General features: G+C 48.9%; 2 protein-coding genes across 2 annotated transcripts in view; one reads left to right on the top strand and one right to left on the bottom strand.

Annotated features, from left to right (window-relative positions):
• RFC5 (replication factor C subunit 5) overlaps positions 1-19,759 on the bottom strand; it is a 490,240-nt gene that overhangs the window by 191,148 nt on the left and 279,333 nt on the right. The gene's annotated exons all lie outside the window — the stretch shown is intronic.
• The window catches only part of KSR2 (kinase suppressor of ras 2), a gene marked incomplete at both ends in the record, with an annotated part of 266,707 nt that overhangs the window by 148,146 nt on the left and 98,802 nt on the right, over positions 1-19,759 (top strand). Inside the window, one exon of the mRNA XM_084868405.1 lies at positions 3,073-3,257. Within this exon, the coding sequence (XP_084724531.1) occupies positions 3,073-3,257 (185 nt within the window). The remainder of the gene's footprint in view (positions 1-3,072; positions 3,258-19,759) is intronic.

The raw sequence follows: 19,759 nt of genomic DNA, 5'->3' as shown, positions 1-19,759 counted from the left end.
CTGAGCCACGTGGAAGACCAGCGGGCATTTGTTCCAGTTTTGGGAAATGGTTGTGTCCCAATAAACGGATTAGCGCGTAGTGCTGCACAGGGTGGTGTGGGAGAATGTGAGCTCACGCCTGTCCTCCCACCATGCCTGCAAGGACCTTGCCTGTTCCCAGCCCTGTCATTTCCTCCCAACTGGCCAGGCCAGACACTCCAGACATTGCTAATGAGATGCTGAGGGATTTGGCCGGGTTATGGCTCTTGAGTTCAAGAAGACACAACCCCACACTCAAGGAAGCTGAGGGTGAAGAGGCCATGTGAGCTGGTGGCTCTCCTTAACCTGCAGCCCAACAGACCCTTGGAGCAGGAAATGGGGCAGCGACGAAACACCAGATGGGGAGGTCCCTTGGTGTTCTTTGTGGTGAGGGCGCTGAGAGGCAGCTGGCTAATGTGTGCTGAGCTAGAGCCTTCTGTGTGCAGAGCCAGCCAGAGACCTAGGCAGGGGGTGGCCAGGGGCTAGAAAAAGAAAAATAAGCTGTGTCTGTCCTCCGGGATCCTGCCTTCCTGCCTTCCTCCCATCCTCTCCATCCTTTATTCATTTACTCTTTCCATTTTCATCCTTCCTTCCATGTTCTCTTCCTCCCTCCCTCACTTCTGCCCTCCCTCCTTCCATCCCCCCTCCCTTCCTCCCTTCCATCCTTCCATCCATCCACCCATCTATCCATTCTTACCTCCATCCATCCTTCTATTCATCCATCTACCCACCCACCTACCCATCTATTTATTCATCTTTTTAATCCATCCATCTGTCCAACTATCATTTGTTTATATACACCCCTTCTCTGCCCCATCTGTTTAAGGCAATTGGACTCTCATTAAGCTACTGTTAAACTTGTGCTGGATTAGATTTGGTTCTCCTTGTACAACAAGCATGTCAGACTTGTGGTCCTCAGGCCACATGCCTCATCTATGTGGCCCCTGTTAGCCTTGGAGTTTGACATGCTTGTTGTAGAAGGATCTGGCCTCGTCACTTGGTGGCCCTCAAGGTTCCCGCCAGTGGTTTGGGGAGGACAACAGTATCTCTGGCTAAAGGGTGTGACTGTGCCCTTTTCACTTGCCAGGGGGAGCGAGTTGAGAGTTGGTAGATGTTTTAGGTGAATAACACAGCCTGGCTTCAATGTCTGGCTTCTGTGAGGTTCTTCCCATGCTACACAGACACCGAATTTAACCTGGTCATAGTGACATTAACAACGGGTGACCTGAGTCCTTGTTCTGTGGTGGGCCCTGTGCCAGGCGCACGATCGCGCAGAATTGTCATGACATCCTCCATAGGTAGGCGCTGTTATTTTTCTCACTGTCCAGTGGAGGAAACTGAGGCACAGAGGTGAGAGCACTCTTTTGGGGTCACAGTCAGGTGTCCCTGACCCCAGGGCCTGAGAGTTTCACTCTTAAAATAACACCGCTCTTTGGATCTGCACCACTGGACACTCGTGTGAAATGAATACCACCCCTTCCCTGCTTCCTTCTCTTCTCTGCCTTGGGCAGGGAGAGCCACCAACAGGTGCTGCTGCAGTGGGAGGCACATCCTGGGCCTGGCCACAGGCTCTGGGAAGATGACATGCAGGGCTGACCGCAGGCCCTGCGAGGGGGCCACTCTGCGGGCACCCCTGAGCTCCTTACAGCAGAGGAGCAGCAGGCCGCCTGGGCAGGGCTGCTCACCTGGGAGCCCTCCAGTCCTACATGAACACACCTTCCTGGGCGCTCCACCCAGAACTTGGAAATTTGCAAGGAGGGTTCACTTTGGCCACAAGAGGGCACCCAACTCCTGGCCAGACCTGAATGGGGTGCTGTGGAGAGGTGGGGAGAAGAGCAGGGAGGTTAGCTTTGGATGCCATTTTAAACCAAACGCTCATAAACTGATCACCTAAGCTCTTTGGAAGTGGGGACATGTTTCCAAACCAGCTGGGGAGGTTCATTCTATTCAGTGGGTGCCAAGCAAGTATGTGAGAGATCCAACAACGAAAACCACAGCTTCCTGACCTCAAGGAGCCCGCTATTGAGTGTGGAAGACAGTATTAGAATGCAATGTTGTAAGTGCCAGAGTCTTAATCCAGATCAATCACTGAATAAGCTCTCATCTTGTGTGTGTATGCATCCACTTCCCTCTCTCTGTCTCCCTTCCAGAGCACCTACTGTGTGCGGGTTTTGTGCTATCCTTGCCAAGGACAGAGAAATGAATAATACAGAATCATGCCCTCAAAAACTCACAGTCCACTTGGATGATAAAAACTGAAAGAGCAAATTTGGAAAATAGGAAAGTACAGCCACAGAAATATATATAGACTGTTTTAGGAGAATTGAGGATGAACAGCCAACTCAAGCGGAGGACACTTGGCCCTGCTGGGGCATTGGGGTGTCAGTGAAGGCTTCCTGAGGGGAGGACCCCAGAGACAAGTCATAAAGGACCAGTGGGCATAAGGACCACATCTTCTTTATCCATGTGCACAAGGGAACTCTACTCAGCCATAAGAAAGGATGAAACAGTGCCATTTGCACCACATGGATGGACTTTGAGAGCATTATGCTAAGTGAAATAAATCAGAAAAAGCTAAGAACCATATGATTTTACTCATATGTGGGATATAAAACCGAATCTTAAGAACACAAACAGCAGTGTGGTGGTAGCCAGAGGGAAGGGGTGGGGAGAGAAGGGGATCCTAATATAAGGTGACAGGAGATTTGACTTTGGGTGGTGGGTACACGGTGCAACATATAGATCTTATAGAAACCCATACATGAAACCTGTATGTTCATGTTGACCAATGTCACCCCAATCGATTTAATAAATAAAAATTAAAAAAAAAAAAGACAGGTGGGGATTAACCAGGCAAAGAAGAGGATGGCATTCCTGGCATTGGGGACAGAATAAGCAAAAGGTAGGAGGTGAGAAACGGGGGGGGGGGGGGGGGCCCACAGGGCCCAGTAAAGGGGGGAGTGGGTATTGGGCACCATGCTAAGGAGGTTGGCACTCCCTGCTCTCGTCTTGTGTGTGTATGCATCCACTTCCCTCTCTCTGTCTCCCTTCCAGAGCCAAGAAGAAAAGCAAGCCCTTGAACCTCAAGATCCACACCAGCGTGGGCAGCTGTGAGAACATCCCAGCTCAGCAGCGCTCCCCGCTCCTCTGCGAGCGCTCCCTCCGCTCCTTCTTCGTGGGACAAGGGCCCTTCCTGCCCTCCACCCCTCCGGTCCACGGCGAGGCCAACTTCTCCGCAAGTAAGTCACCGCACCGGGCTGTGCCTCTGCCAGGTGCACGCTCGCTCCGGGTTCCTTTTCTTTGGTGAAAATGCTCTTGAAATGTTCGCCAAATATGCCTCGTTTGCGTCTGCCTGCCACCTCCCACCTGCGCCACACAACGCCTCTTTGAATGGATGCTAGGGAAGGGTGTCATCACCGCTCCAGGCCGACCGGCTGTTGCCATTGGCCCTGCAGGTGTGCAGGGATAACAGAGGGTATTCAAGGATGGAAATGTTAGCTTTTTCTCTCTCCTGTTTCTCAGCTGCCGGTCCCAGCCTTTTTCTTTCTGTTGTGGATAAGGCTGCTGTGATTATATTTTGTTATTTCACCCCTCCCACACGCAGGTCAGCACAGTGTAACCTTTACATCTCCAAGATGTATTTGGGTTCACACTGGGCTGAGCATGGCCTAAGGTGGGTTTACATTCTGCTCCTGTGGATTCTGCTGCAGATAAAGTTGTTATTACTCAGAGCGGAAATGGAACTTTCTGGCGATCAAGGGCAGAGGTCTTAGAAGGCACTTAATCTCCTTACAGAGGCCCGTTTTGCAGAACAGGCACAGCCGTTTTCAGAGGCGAGCCCCTGAGAAAAGCCCAACTAGTCTTCTGGCCAAGACAAGATCTTTCTGTTGTTGTTGCTAACCCTAACCTGAGGCTATTTTCCCCATGCTTTTCAGAGAGAGTGTAAGGGAGGGAGGGAGGTGGTGAGAGAACGAAGAAGAGGGAGAGGGAGGGAGAGAGAAACACATCGACTGGTTGCCTCCCACACGCACCCCACCGGTGGCCTGGGAGCGAACCTGCAACTCAGGTACATGTCCTTGGCTAGAATTGGACAGGCGATCCTTTGGTGTGCAGGCTGGCGTTCTAACCACTGTGACACCATCCAGGGCCAAGACAAGATCTCTTATTTCCTGGGAACTCAGGAGGAGTGAGGCCAAGCTTAGGAGGAGTGAGGTCGAACTCAGGTTGCAGCCTACTGGTGTTGAGCCTGCATCCCCTCCGAGCAGGAGGCCCAAGCGGACATTGTCAGGGGAAGTTCCAGAGCCTGGCTTCTTTAGGCCCAGGGGGTGCAGGCCCTGAACAAAGCAAACCAAAATAGCACCCGGGCCCACGTCATCACCGGAAAGCCAATTACCAATTAGTCAGCAGGGATCGTGTCAGAGACCAGACCTGCTCCGTGACAATGGGCTGCATGGCAGGCGTGTGGCCGTCGGAGGGTGGCTCGGTGAGCCCGGATGAGGAAAAGACGTGATGACAGCAGATGAGTGACAACAGTGGGGGGCGGCAGGACGTCCTAGCCCTGGGGAAAAGTGCCTGGGATCCAGTCCCACCTTGGTTACTTTTGAGCCCTGTGCCTGACCTTGAGCAAGTTGAAGAGCCTCTTGAGATTCAGTCTCCTTGTCTGTAAAATGGGGATCACAATAGTCATCTCACAGATGTTTGTGAGGATTAGATAAGCTCGTGTGTGTCGAGCTGTCTGCACAGTAAGTGCTTCATAGTTGGCAGCTGTTAGGATACGCATTCACCTCTTTTCTCTAGCCCAGTGTTTCCCAACCTTCTCTCATGATGAGAATCACCTGGTGGAGTTGTTAAAACACAGATTCCTGAATCCCAACTAAGAAGTGCTAAACTAGAATTTTTGGGAACATATAGGTAAAATTGCATACCTAACTTAGTGCTCTGTATATAACATCTGTGTTAGAGCACTAGTTAAGTATACAATTTTACCTATATGTTCCCAAAAATTCTAGTTTAGCACTTCTTAGTTGGGATTCAGGAATCTGTGTTTTAACAACTCCACCAGGTGATTCTCATCATGAGAGAAGGTTGGGAAACACTGCTCTAGCCCCACCTTGGAGGGGTTGGTCACAGCTCTGTTCTTTAGTTCTGGCCAGAGAAGAAACACCTATAGCTTATTTAAAACCAAACCAAACCATGGACTTGCACATTTAGATCCCTCCTCCTGCCGAAGAGAGTATTATAGATGAGAGCATGGGAGCCTTCCTGGGGGACTGAGTGTGTAACCAGATAGTAGCTGACCCTGTGGACAGCCCCTGACAAATAACAGAACGAGGCAGTGTGGTGGCCCAGGCCCCACACTGGGACGTGGGAATCCCTCTCAGAGTCTCTGTGCTGCCACCAAATGCCTGTGTGGTCTTGTCCCTGCCTCGCCACCGTTAAGGCTGACCACACTCTGAGGCAGGCATTGCTATTCCCATTTTACAGATAAGGAAACTGAGGCTCAAAAGGCGAATGGTGTTGCCTGTGTGGTAGGTTTTGAACCCAGGCCCAATTCTAGCCTGCTCAGATTCCATCTCTTTCCTGCGGTGAGTTCCTGTCTCTGTCTCCCCGGGTCTCAGTTTCCCTAACTGGATGATAAAAGACTCCATGAGGGTCTATTTCAAAGCTGCTCCTGGGCACCTCCTAACTCACTTAGAAAGCTGGTGTGGAGACTCTGGGCCGGGCTGTTAGGAGAACACAGCTGCCGGGCGCTGGTTTCCCTGCTTGTAATCGTAATACCATTCTCCAACCGCCCTCCCCACCCACCGCCCCCCACACACTGTGCCAGGCAATAGAGCCCCCGGGGCGATGTCCCTGCCAGGCCGAGTCTGCCTGTCCGTTTGTCATTGTCAGCTCTGGCTGTGGCCTCAGTGTGAGGGAGGTCACATGCCATCTTATCCCCCCGGCCCTAATGCTGGGAGACAGCGTTAGGCCGAAGAGTGGCCGGGCCTCCGGCCCTCAGGGTGCCGAGCCACCCCGATGGGCAGTGAGGACTTCACCTCTTTGGGGCTTGTCCTACTTCCCTGGTCTGGGCTGACCAGCTGGAGAGGGAGGGAGTGGCAGGAGCCCCGAGTGTGGAGGGATCTGTCTCCAAGGCAGCCATGCACAAACACAAGAGATGGGCTTCCACTGTGTGCTGTGCAAGGTGCTGACCCAGGAGGGAACGGCTCCCCGAGAAGCAGAGGGCGGTGGACGTGGCTCCCTGTCCTCGCTGCATTTCCTCGGCGTTGCCTTCTTGCCTACCATGCTGCCTTAGGACCACCTGATCAGATGCCCTCCGCGTTTCTGGTCCGATAAGCTGTTTGCCAGTGACTCCTTGACGGGTCTCTCTGATGCCAGCTGCCTCGTCAGGCAGCCTCTGTGACCCCTGTAAAGAGGCTTCTTCAGAATGAAAAAAAAAAAAATGCCTCCTGGGTGGAAGGGACCGCTCCACTCATTGCCAGCTGGTAGAAGTGTTTCGGCTTGGCGGCAGCTCAGTGGCTGCTGAGGTGTCACTGGGCAAGTCATGGATCCCCTGAGCCCGTCCCTGCCTGCAGGGACAGAATGAGGAGTGCATGTAAGTTTCCCAGCCCAGGGCTGAGGCTTCCAACACCACGTTTCAGTAAAGGGTGGCGTTGGGAGCGATTGCTGGATGTTGTACACTGGGATAGTGTGGTGGCAGTGATGACAGCAATAGCCACTGGCATTTATTGTGTGTTGACAAGGTTCCAGGCACCACCACGTTGGCTAAAGCAATTTACACCTATTATTTCACTTAAGCTTCCCACTCCTCCATAAGGTCGGTGCTCTGAGTACCCCCATTTTACAGACAAGGAAACGGGCTGAGTTTACGGAACTGACCCAAGGTCGCCAAGTCGGGAAGGAGGTGGAGTTTGCACTCATTCCGAACCCGCCACCCTGCCATCCCCTGCGGAGTGGGATTGCAAAGCTGCCCTCACCAAGCCTGCTTGTCTTCAAGAGGGGCCTTGTCCAGGTTGTCTCACTTCCCAGCTGGGAGAACAGCCTGGCCTCGAGGCTGCCTCCGAGAGAGCCGTGCCTGTACTGGCTCACCCAGGGTACCGCCCAGGACTCAGTGTTGATGTTCAGAGCATCCGTGGTCGCAGGTGGTGGCCATCCCTGGGGGCGGGGGTGGGGGACAGGCAGCTGCAAGAATTCAGCTCCAGCTTCTGCAGCTCATCCGTCCCGGGGATGAAGAATGACAGGGTACTTTCCCCCCCGCAGTTTTCTGTGTGCTGCTTTATGAGCTGCCTGTGGGGGTCCAGCACTCAGGGCAGCAGCCACCGGAGGGAACAAGTGACTGATGGTCCCTGGACGTCCCTATCTTGGTCCTAATGACACCAGCTGGCATTCTGTCCGAGGCCCTGTCTCATGAAATACTGCCCTTCGGGAGGTGTCTTAGGCGGCATGCCTCCCCTCCCTGCATCTTACTCTGCCCTCTCCCCATCTCTTCTCCAAGCAGCTCCTGTTCTTTGCCCTGGGAACCAGGCAACAGACTGCTGTCCTTCTGCCTGGCCTGGCGTGCCTGGGGCTGAGGCAGGTGCCTGATTTGGGGGAGGAGGCAGCAGCAGGTAGCAATAAAGGCCGATGAAGCCGAACTACCTACTCCCAAGAAACCAGCCACCGGAAGGGTTATAAAGAGACGCGGTATGGGGGTGATTATATAATGGGGTTTAATGAGCCTTGAGGCCAAGGTTCGTTACCCGCTGGAAGAGGGGGAGGAGGAGCCTGAATTGACCAAAGTTTGCTGCCTGAAAACCACGTTCTCACCTTAGAATCAGGAGAGAGGTCAAGAAGATTGTGTCTGACCTGACTCAGTGGCAGCAATTCCAAACGGAAACATAGGAGTAACCCAGAGAACTTTTCTCCCCAAGAATGCTGCTCCCCGCTTTCCCACCCCTCACCCCCAGCAAGCGCAGAAAGCATCTATGCTGCCTTTCATTGGCACTGTGTTTTGGAAACCCAGGTCCCAGCAGATCCCTGACATGCACTGACCGTCCACTACTTGCCAGGCAGGTGCTGATCGAGGTGCTCTGTAGGCATCAATATGCAAACAGAAGCAAACAGAATGATACAGAATGGTTCATAATGAAAACCACGGTCCCTCGCGCCATCCCTCTCCCAGTCCTGCTTTTACAAAGCGCTTTCTGTGTCTAGTTCTGGTGGTGGTCACTTCCACAGTTTAAATCGGGTTGGGCCAGGGCTTCACAAAGTGTGTCCTGGACCAACAGCAACAGCATCGCCTTTGAGAGCTTGCTAGACTCACATACCTGCCTTCTTCCATCCAGACCTACTGAATCCGAAGCTCGGGGAGAGCCCAGCGCCGGGATTTCACCAGCCCTGCAGGGGATTCTGAGGCGAACGTTTGAGAATCACTCAATTCTATGATGATCTTTAGTTTTAGTTTTCTATCAAATTTACAGAAAAGTTGCAAGAAAACACAAAGGACTCCTGTACCCCCTTTACTCAGACTCGTCTGTTTTTAACATTGCCATCCATTTGCTTTCTTTCTCTAATCCCCCACCCCGAGTCCTCTCTTATTTTTATGAACCATTTGAGACTATGTTGCATACTTCCTCACGTAACCACGCAGAGTTACCAGATTCAGTAAACTTGACCTTGAATCAAGACTTTAATCAGCAAGTGTTCTAATAGGGTCCTGGATAGCAAATTTTTTTTTTTTTTTTGGTATTGCATCCCCAAGATCACATATTACATGTGGCAGCGTGTCAAGCACGAACAGTCCCTCAGCCTGGTTGTTTGTGACGTGGACATCTTTGATGAGCAGAGATCAGCTGCGTTACCGAATGGCCCTCATTCGGGTTTGTCTGAGGTTTCCTCGCGTTAGACTCAGGCTGTGCAGTGCGGGCGGGAAGCCTGCCGCGGAGCCGAGTCCTTCTCTGTGAGAGCATCCCTCCTTGGAGGCACCGGGGCTGCTAGACCTTGGAATTTTTCAAAGAAAAGTTGAAGACCATGACTTTTATGAGAAACCTCTCCAAGTTATAAATGTCAGCACCTAACCACAAATCTTTCAACATTGTGTGAGGCCGTATTGGGTTTGGGGGCTCCCAATTTTTAAGCTCTGTTCTAGAATCATAGAGATTAGAATAGGTAGGGGCCTCATATCATTGAGTCCAACCCCTCATTTTACCGAAGGGGAAACTGAGGCCAGAGAGTGGAAGGGCCTTGCTCAGAGGTACAGAGCTGGGTTGGAAGCAGGGATTCCCAGTGCCCAGCTAATGGCTGGGCCCAGCATCCAGGTACTGAACACGCTCCCCTGGAATTATGACACAGAGACCAGTGTTGTGACATGGCGATGTTTTTAACCAGCTTCCAGCCAGATTTAATCACACACACACACACACACACACACACACACACCAACAACAACAGCAAGAAGCACAATACTGTTTCCATGAGGTATGTTAGTGAGCCTAACAACCCTTTAGTTTGCAATACCACCCTTCGAATCTTTTGGTGTTAAACGTCCTCTGTAAAGTGAAATGATGGGTGATTATAGATGACGATTGCATTTCATGAAGTGTCCTTGCTTGGAAAAAACATTGCCAACTCTAGGCAGTTCCCCTATTTAGTAAATTTTCTGGTCCATAAAACTCAAGTCAGGAACCATTTTTTCTAGTCAGGAGTTTTAAAGGTTGATCATTAATACTATTCAGTAAAAACCTCTTTCTTCAGGAAGAAACCTTACATGTACCCCCAGTCTGGGTGCAAGCAGGTAAAAGTGGAGCCGTCTGGGTTATGGGCAGCAGGTGCTGCAGCTCATCCCTGGGGGCCTTCCCTCTTCCTGTCCTCCAGCAGTGGTGGCCCTTAAGACTGTCCTTTGAAACTCAGCAAACTGCTATTCTAGAAACCGGCCCCTTGCAGGGAGAATGTTTCCCCAAATTTCTGGTTCCTAATTGGGTTCAGCCATCCCAAGGCTGTTAGAGACCCCTCCCTCGCCCACCCCAGTATGGATTTAGTACCTGGGGCATGTCAGAGGGCGGGCTCTTCCTTGTAACAGCCCTGGGGGTGGCTGGGTCTGATTTTCTCTCACCGCGGAAGAGGAGAATGCAGTCCAGGGAGGAATTACCCGGCCTCCGCAGGGTCTCACTGTGGGAACAGGCTCTTCGGATTAAACCATTTTCCCAAACCTCTTCCTGACCAAGGGCCAGAGCTTGGTTTGCCTTAGGCTCCCAAGCGTTTCTCCACTTTTCCTTACGCTATGAAGCCAGCTCTGGGGCCTTGGGGGGACTATGGCTTTTCTGACAGCATAACCTTTGAGTTGATAAATGGTTCTTCAAGAGCCATTCCCCGATCTGTCCATCCACCAAAAATATTTTTGAGTGCCTACTCCCTGTGTGGGTGTCAGGGACACCGGGATGAATGGACATTCAAGACCATCCTCACGGAACCTCCAGGCTGCTGGGGAGACAGACAGAACAGCCAATCATGCCAGTGAGAGCTGCAAAGCTGGTGTCCAGGATGCTGTGCAAACTAGAACAGGGGAGCAATGATTGTGGGGCAGGGGGCAGGGGCACCTGAGCTAGCCAGGGGATCGGGGAAGGCTTCCGTGACCTAGTGCGGTGTACGCAGACCTTATAGCGGAGTAGGGTAGTGGATGACAAGTGGGATGGACGTGCATTCAAGGCCGAAGGAGCACATGCACCTGTAGGTGGAGCCAGGGAGAGAGATGGAGGTGAGGCTGGAGAGGTGAGCGGGAGCCAGATCCAGGGTTTAGTTTAGCACCTGGGGTTCAGGCTCACCTGTGCTGTCCACACTTCCCTTCAGTGGCAGCTTCTCTCTGACAGGTGGGTCTACTGTGGGTTGAATAGGCTTCCCCAAAAGGATATGTCCAAGTTCTAATCCTCAGAACACGACCTTGTGTGGAAATGGTCAAGCAGTTGAGTTAAGATGCCGTCATACTGGAGGAGGGTGGGACCTTCATCCAATATGGCCGGTGTCCTCCTAAGAAGAGGGTTTCAGACACAGAGACAGATACAACAGGAGAGTATCATGTGACCATAGAAGCAGAGATTGAGGGGTGCAGCTGTGAGCCCAGGATTTCCAGGAGTCAATGGCATCCCCAGAAGCTAGAAGGGGCCAGGACACACCCCGTTAAGTCTCAGAGGGAACCTGGCCCTGCTGATACCCCGAATTCTGGCCTCCAACTGCAAGAGAACACACTCGGGCTGTCCCAAACCTCCCAGTTTGGGGTGAGAGTCGCCCTAGGACACTGACGAGTGTCTCTGCAGGGCCCTCTCCAGCCCTGAGGCACTTGAGGCCATACCGAGGAGCCAGCCTCCTGTGGCTGCATGATCAGTCTGGGAGTAAACTGGGTGCTTTTCGGGAAAATGACACGCGCTCCTCTCAGCTGTGAAATTGCTCATCCATCAGTGAGTCGAGTGATCGCCTTGCAGATGGCCTCCCAGTGACCATAAAGAGTTAAGTGCTGCTTCCCAAGAAGGCTCCTGGCTCCCCGGACGGCTGTTTGCCAGGGAAGAGAGTCTGGCCGCAGCCCATGGGGGCTCTTGGCAGAGGAGGGGTGGGAGCCAGTTAGACACAGCTGTTGCCGCCCACCCTCTGGTGCACAGACAGGGCTATACTGCCTGCAACACTGTGGGGACAGGCTTACATGTTCCCAGCCAGAAGAGGTTCATTGGGACCCCCTTTCTTACTGTTGCCACCCCACTTTCTGATTTAATAATAAACCAGGTAAGACACGTCTTCATTCCCACAGGCCACGGGTCAGTTGCATAGGATGGAGTGGGTGCTGGATGGATTTGAAACCAACAAACTAGTGATTTCACTGCCATGTTGGGCGGGTTAATCAACCTCTCTGGGACTCAGTTTCTCCATCTGGAGAGTGGGGATTCTTTACTTGACCCATAGGAGTATGATAAAGATAGAACTCAAGTGTGGATGGCGAAGAGGCTTCTAAAATGCAGAGTCCTGCTCACGGGGGAGGCTGGTTGAGGACTCCAGGCCAGGCTGCAGGGGCTTGGGTCGAGCCCCCACCCTGTTTGGAGTTTGCAGCGGATGTATCCCTGTAATGACCGATAAGGCTGAATGGCATGCTCCTTCCCGCAGGGGCCTGGCTGCTGCAGTGACCTCCCAGCCCAGTGTTGTGATGTGTGTTCTTCTCACTGGTTTTCCCTTTCTGTCAATTTTTTTTTAAAATAGTGTCTTTGCATATATACATATGTGTGTATGTGCAAATATGTATATGTGTATGATCTACATACACTTAAAAGAATACTAATAAACTTTAGTGTACTATTTAAAAAAATCAGGTGGGCAAGACATTGCCTGTGGACTGGCTGCCTGTTTTTGTTAATAAAGTTTAATTCGAACCTGGGCTGGGGTTAGAGAGTGACAGGAGAGGCAAGGTCATGGAAGTGCAGGGTCGATTCCTATCCTCATGTAAAAGTTTGATAGTTGGTTCATCATGGATTTTTTTTGCCTCCCATTAAAAAATGTAACAAATATTATTATTTTGCTCCCGGAGTGCTTTGTCCACCCCCTTAAATTTTGTGCCAGAGGCCTGTGCCTCAGTTTCCCTAGTCCTGGGCCTGGTAAAAATACTCAGAAACTGAACTTGAACTTGAGAGACAGAACGTCACAAGCTCCTGGAATTCTTTTATGTGCATCTCCTGATTGCATCCCTCCACCCCCCAGATGGCATCATGCTGAATTTGTCTTTCTTTGTCTTGCTCATCTTTGCAGAACACCTCACGAGTATGTGGTCCTAAACAATAGTTTAGTTTTGAACTTCATACAAATGGGATCCTACTTCATGTATTCTGTTGCTTTTAAAACGAAATATTCTGGTTTGGAGATTCTTCCATCTCATGCTGTCACATACTGGTTTCCCCAACTCTAAGGTGCTCACGTCTGCCCACAGGTTAGCACCCCTGAAATTGGGCTGTGCTTTGTGCCCTGTGGCACCTGGCTGTCACTTTCTGCCTGGCAGGGTGGGCTGCAGTTGTCATTACTGTTTGCCCGTCCAGTGCACGTGGGCATGCTCCTCAGGTGACATTACTTCCAGGGGCTTTGTGCATTGTCCATCTCATGAGAATGGGTTTAATGGGAGTTTAAAAGGTCTTCAAAAGCATTATGCTGCAATTTGGCCTTGAAACCAAGTAACTCTCAATGCCTGTTGTCTATATGGAAAGGCTCTGTGAGAACAGAGCAGCATGACACATGATAAAATGTCCAAATAAATCTAAGAGATTTTAAAATAACACTAAATTTAACAGGTTAAGTATAAGAAAGCACTGTGTCATAGGCTAATTGGCAGCCTCTTTCTCTCTTAGTGGTTCATAAATTAATGACCTGACACACAGTGGCATCTTAAAAGTCAGTGAAATGTGGTGACATTCTGTTGTACGAATAGACCACAATTACTGCGTGCATGCCTCCATCGAGGGACTTTTGGGTTCTTTCCCAGTTTTTCACTTTGAAGCACTCCTGGGTGTTCTCCTGGTGCACCTGAGCATCCAGGACAGTTTCCCAAACTTTTCGAGTGGTACCAATCACAGGAGCATTTGTTTAAAAATCTCTATTGCTGGGTCTCGACCTGAGCCTCTTGAATCAGCCTCTCCAGGGGGGAGTCTGGGATTTAGTCCTAGATATAAACACACTTCTTAACTTTTATCAGGAGAGCATTGGAAAGACCAATCAAGGAGCTATTCCTGGGAGTAGTCTTGCTGAGTCTGAGAGTCATCAACCTAATGAGATGAAATTATTTTAACTTTAGCACGGTGGGCATTGGACACGAGTAATTCTTTGTGGTAGAAATTGTCCTGTGCATTGTAGGATGTTTAGCAGCATCCTTGGCGTTACCTGTAAGATGCCAATATAGCGCCTCTCCCAACCAACAGGCACATTTAAGAAACCAGTATGTTACCCTGGCTGGTATGTTTCAGGTGGTTGGGCAACATCCTGCTGTTGGTTCGATTCCCAGTCAGGGCACATGCCCAGGTTGTGGGTTCAATTCCTGGTCAGGGCATATGCCTAGGTTGCAGGCTCAGTGGTAGGGGCATGCAGGAGGCAGCTGATAATGTCTTGCTCTCACATCTCTCTCTCTCTCTCTCTCTCTCTCTCTCTCTCTCTCTCTCTCTCTCTCTCTCTCCTTATGTCTCTCTCTTATAAGAAAAAAATCAATAAAAGAAACCTTAAGAAAAAAAAGAAAAAGGAAAAGGAAACCGTATGTTTCCAGACTTGGCCAAATACCCTGTGAGGGCATAATCACCCCTGATTGGTTGAGAACCACTGGACGAAGTGATGTTTAATTGATTGCCCGAATGGTTACATTGATTTATTTGTTCACCAACAATGCATTAGGTGTTCCTATTGCCCCATCCTCGCCAACCTCCATGTGGCCAGACTGTTGAACTGATTTGCCAACCTGGTAGAATAAAATGGTGCCTCAGCCCATTTTCAGCTTGCTTTGCCCTGAGTGCTGACAAGGTTGAGGGTCTTTTCCCAAGTGGCCTCTTGTGTTTCATCGTCTGTGAAATGTCTTTTGCTCATTTTATTTTTCTATTGAGTTGTCTCTTTTTCTTACTGACTTTTAAGAACTAAAAGAAACCAGTCTAGATTCTAATTATTTTTATAAATGTGTGGCAGCAATATCTTCTACTGATTTGTGGTTTGTCTTCTCATTTATTGGTTCTTTTGATGAATAGAATATTTTACCATTAATGTAGGCAAATGCATCATTTCTTTCCTTTATGGTTTTGGCTTTAAAAAATCTTATTTAATATATTCTTTCTGCCCTGAGGTTGTAAACATATTGTCCTATATATTCTTCTAAAATTTTTAATTCATCTGGAATTGATTTTGGTGTATGGTATAAGGCAGAGTTCTATTTCTCCTACCCCATCAAATGGATAACCAATTCCCCATTTATCAAATAACCTTTCTTTCCCCCACGGATCTGCCATGCCAGCGTGTCATTTATCAGCTGTCTAAGTTCACCCAGTTCCTGTGTTTTCTGTCCTTTTCCACTGGTTGTCATCTTGATTCTATCCTTCCGTTTTTCTTTTTAATATGTATCTGGGTAATTAAAAAAAAATTTTTTTTCTTTAAAAATCATCATCTTTTTACATGCAGTGTGGAATCCTGGAACAGAAAAGGACATTAGTCAAAGAACTAGCTAAATCCAAATAAACTCTGGTGTTTAGTTAATAACAATATCCCAACATTGGTTTCTTAAAAAAAAAAAAAAAAAAAAAAAAAGTTTTTATTGATTTTAGAGAGAGAGAAAGGAAGAGAGAGAAAAAAACATCCTGGATGCCTCCTACACGCCCCCTATTGGGAATCAAGCCTGAAATCTGGGCATGTGCTCTGGCATGACCCTTTGGTGCATGGGATGATACTCAACCAACTGAGCCACACCAGCCAGAGCAAGCTTAATATAAAATCTTTAGCTGAAACCGGTTTGGCTCAGTGGATAGAGCTTCGGCCTGTGGACTGAAAGGTCCCAGGTTCGATTCCAGTCAAGGGCATGTACCTTGGTTGCAGGCACATCCCCAGTAGGGGGTGTGCAAGAGGCAGCTGATCAATGATTCTCTCATCGATGTTTCTGACTCTCTATCCCTCTCTCTTCCTCTCTGTAAAAAATCAATAAAATATATTTAAAAAAATCTTTAACATGAGGGGAAGTTGGGTGAATGGTATATAGGAATTGTTGGTACTATCTTTTCAGCTTTTCTGTAAATCAAAAGGTATTCCTGAATAAAATGTTGATTAAAAAGTTTTCCCTCACTTCTTAAATTTATTTTTTACCTTTTCTGTTAACTCCTTTTCTTAATCCTTAAAGCCCATCGCTTACTCTTTCATTTTTCATTTATCATCTCTTAGTTTTAAACCGTTTATCTTACTCTATCATCTCCTTTGCTTACCATTTTTTACATTTGCGCTTCACTGACTGGCAGTCTTTTTCAATTTAAATCTCCTTTCTTTTGTTTTACTGTTGAAGGTAAAAATTCTCAATATCTTCTATTTATTGGAATTCTAACTCATTCTTAACTCTTAGGTCATTCATCTCCTTTAGTTTTCGCTTAGCTTTAATCTATTCCTAATCATCTACTCTCCTTTCATGATTTAAAATTTGCGATGCTGCCAAAACCGGTTTGGCTCAGTGGATAGAGCATCAGCATTCGGACTGAAAGGTCCTGGGTTTGATTCAGGTCAAGGGCAGGTACCTTGGTTGCGGGCACATCCCCGGTAGGGGGTGTGCAAGAGGCAGCTGATCGATGTTTCTCTCTCATCGATGTTTCTGACTCTCTATCCCTCTCTCTTCCTCTCTGTGAAAAACCAATAATATATATATATATATATTTTAAAAGTTGCGATGCTTGGCTCCTGTGCTTCTTGCTAAATACACCTTCTTGGTTTTGGTCGTGTTTGTAACAGCAGGAAAGCTCGGCCATGGGAGCAAGAAGGAGCAAGCGCTCACCGAGAACAGGGAATGGGAGGCCTGATTCTGAGAGTTTTAGCAGCAGATTCTGGCCTGTCCTGAGGGCTTTGTACCCTGAGAGAAGGGCTGTGGGCCGGCCCTCTGAGGGCTGCAGTTGTCTGTGTGCACGTGGCATGCTTATTTGCTGGGGCAGCAGCATCCATAGCCCCTTGGACATGTACGCAGTGTCACCTTGAACATCCAGAGCCCGGTGTCAGGCTCGGGGGTAACCTAGATGATTCCAGGTGTCTCCGGACAGGAGGTCCCTGCTGGGGCTCGGAGTGCTCCCGCCTGAGCTGCAGCCTGCCTGGTGGCGGGTTCTCACAGAAATGGGAACAGGCCCTGAGATGGAGATCCCTCCTCACTAGGTACCTGAGTGTGACTTCTCTCCTCTCAGTCTTGGCCTGGCAGCTGCCTGCATTGGCAGTTGGCCTGTGCAGGTGTCATGGCTGAGGAAAAAGTACCCAGTCCTCTGGGAACCCAGGATTTGGTATGTGATTTGCTCAAGGTTAAATCATTTCTTGCATATTATTTTACATGTGTAATTCAAGAGCTCAGAGAGTCAACACTGTTGAGGTTTACAATCAGTCTTTGTACCCCAAACCCGCCTTAAATAAAACTAAAAAACAAACAACAATAAACACACAAAAACATGCTGCAAAGCAAAAGAAAGATTCTCTTGCAGAGAGCCTTTCCTGTTAAACAAAAGTTGCTGTATTCAACTAACATCTGCTTTTCAAGCATCTGTTTGTGTTGTTGTAGTGCTGTGAACTGAAGTTACCACAATTCCTTTCCTGTCCCAGTAGACAGGGTCAAACAGGATTAAACATATTAACCAATACCTCTCCCTGCCTTAAAGGTAACCATGTCTGACTCAGGTGGTTGGAAAGTTTCTCATCTGCAAAACCGTCCAGGGTCATTATGTACCAAAAAGATTCAATTAAATAGAATTTTCAAACGCTTGAATTGTTCAGAAATGTTATTTATTCCACTTTTAGAAATAAAATTCTCCCCACACCCAGCCTAAGCTCATGCCCACTCAACAAATATTTATTGGACTTCTTCCATATCCCAAGCATGGTGCTGCATGCCAGGAAAACACGTGACCAGCCATGAGCACTCCTGGAATACCTGGGTGTGAGAGGAAGACAAGGAGCCGAGTAACTGAGTCAGCAAGGGCTCCAGTGGAATAGTTGAAGGTAGTAGTTCAAGCACAGGCTTTGAAAAACAGAGCTGACATTAAAACCCGAGTCTGCCATTTGCTGATCTGCAACTCTGGGCAAGCTACCCAACCTCTTTGAGCCTTTCCATTTCTTTAAATGTCATCATGCAAATTGGATGATGTAGCCTAGGGCAAGGCATGTGGTGGATGCCCGCTCACCCTCAGGCATGAACATTGGAGGAATTATATAATGATATCTCACATTTGCACATTTATTTATTTATTTATTTATTTAAATATTTTTATTGATTTCAAAGAGAAAGGGAGAGGGAGAGAGAAACATCAATGATGAGAGAGAATCATTGATCAGCTGCCTCCTGCATGCCCCACACTGGGAACTGAGCCTGTAATTCGGGCATGTGCACTGCCTGGGAGTCAAACTGTGACCTCTTGGTTCATAGGTCAGTGCTCAACCACCGAGCCATGCTGGGCATGTTTGCACATTTATTTATCTATGCCTTCCTTTATCCCAGAAAATATTGAGAGCTATTTATATTTATACATTATAGAAGAAAAAGGTTTTTGAATGAACTAGTTTTTAAAAAGCTAGGCAAGAAGGAAGGAGAAGAGACATAACACCTATGCTGACAATTGTGAGAAGCTAGCCAACGATTTGTTTTTGAACTTCCTAGTGGCCAGAGCAAAGAGGAAAACACAATCAATCACCTGACTCAGTCACTGGTTCCATAATGTAAGAAACAAAACGAGAGTGTATAAGAATCACAACTCTTTCTGTTCTTGACATCATAGGTCCTTGACAGGGCACTGATCACTGTAGCAATCAACATCCTCAACACATCCCTCTTAGGTCTGGCCTAAAATGTCACGCAATGACGAGGAAACGTAAGAACCAAAATGTAGGTCAATAAAGCAGTTCTGCAGGGAGTCCAAGCGATGTACTTCAAGGAGAGCTGCATATGTCCTCCAGAAACTACTGTCTCTAGTCCCATGTTTGCAAAAGAAGAAACATCAGTGAGTCTCCTACCAATTGGACCCTCCAAATTTCACCATGTGAGCCACCATTGGCTTTGTGTTCAGCCCACTGGGCCTACACAGAAGTGGGCCATGGGAGTGCCCGTGGACAGGCCACGAGAGCCCTGTCAACAGTGTTGGGTCCCTCCCACACTTGGAAGAAGAAGCAGGAGATGCTAAAGTGCTAGGAAGTGCTGTTCCCCCGCCACATGTATTCTCAGGAGTGACATCTCCCAGTGTCTCTTCTAGGAAATGCTAGTTCACAGCAGACTGAGGAGTGACTCAGTTGTATTCCAGGCTTTGAGAACAGCATGTGCAAAAGTCCTGGAGTAGGAGAGAATGTGGTGGTATGAGGGCCTGAAAGAAACCAGTATAGCTAGAAAAGGGGAAAATGGAGGGGTGTGTGTGTGTGTGTGTGTGTGTGTGTGTGTGTGTGTAAGAGAGGGGGGGTGTTGGAGTTGGTGGGGTGGGGGAGGTCCATTACAAAACAAAGCTGCAGGGGGCAGAGCACACAGAGCCTGGTGGCCACACGGAGGAGTCCAGGCTTTGACTGAAGAGCAGTGGGAGTCATAGAGGGTGAAAGCAGAAGTCATGCATCAGATCCCCCTGTTGGGGCAATTAATTGGGGAACGAATTGGAAAAGGCAAAGGGAGAAAGGGAGTTAGGAGGCTGTGGCCATGTTGGTGTCTCTGACCCAGCAGTGGGAATGTTTTGTGGAAGTTGTGGTCATTGATTGATGGGTTCAGGGTAGGTGTTATTGGCAGCTGGAGAAAGTGGCCCTGGGAACCAAGGCTTCTGCCAAAGAAGCAGGAACCCTGCTGATGAGGACAATGGCACTATTTCCTGTTGGTACTGAACCCCTAGACCTGGGGATCTGCACCCCAGGCGATGGGCTCCATGAGAAGTGAAACTGCTTCCCAGGCTGATGAGCGATGGCAGAGTAGAATCCCAGTGAATGCTCGCTGAAAGAATGAATCAGGGTCTGAGTGAGGAGCTGCCAGGGAGCTGCCATTTTAAATCCACAAGGCCCGACCCTGTGTAACTACTCT

The sequence above is a fragment of the Pipistrellus hanaki genome, assembly GCF_964339955.1.
Source record: "Pipistrellus hanaki genome assembly, chromosome: 19".
NCBI lineage: Eukaryota > Metazoa > Chordata > Mammalia > Chiroptera > Vespertilionidae > Pipistrellus > Pipistrellus hanaki.
Note: the sequence above shows the minus strand (reverse complement) of the source record. Positions and strands in the feature narration are given on the sequence as shown.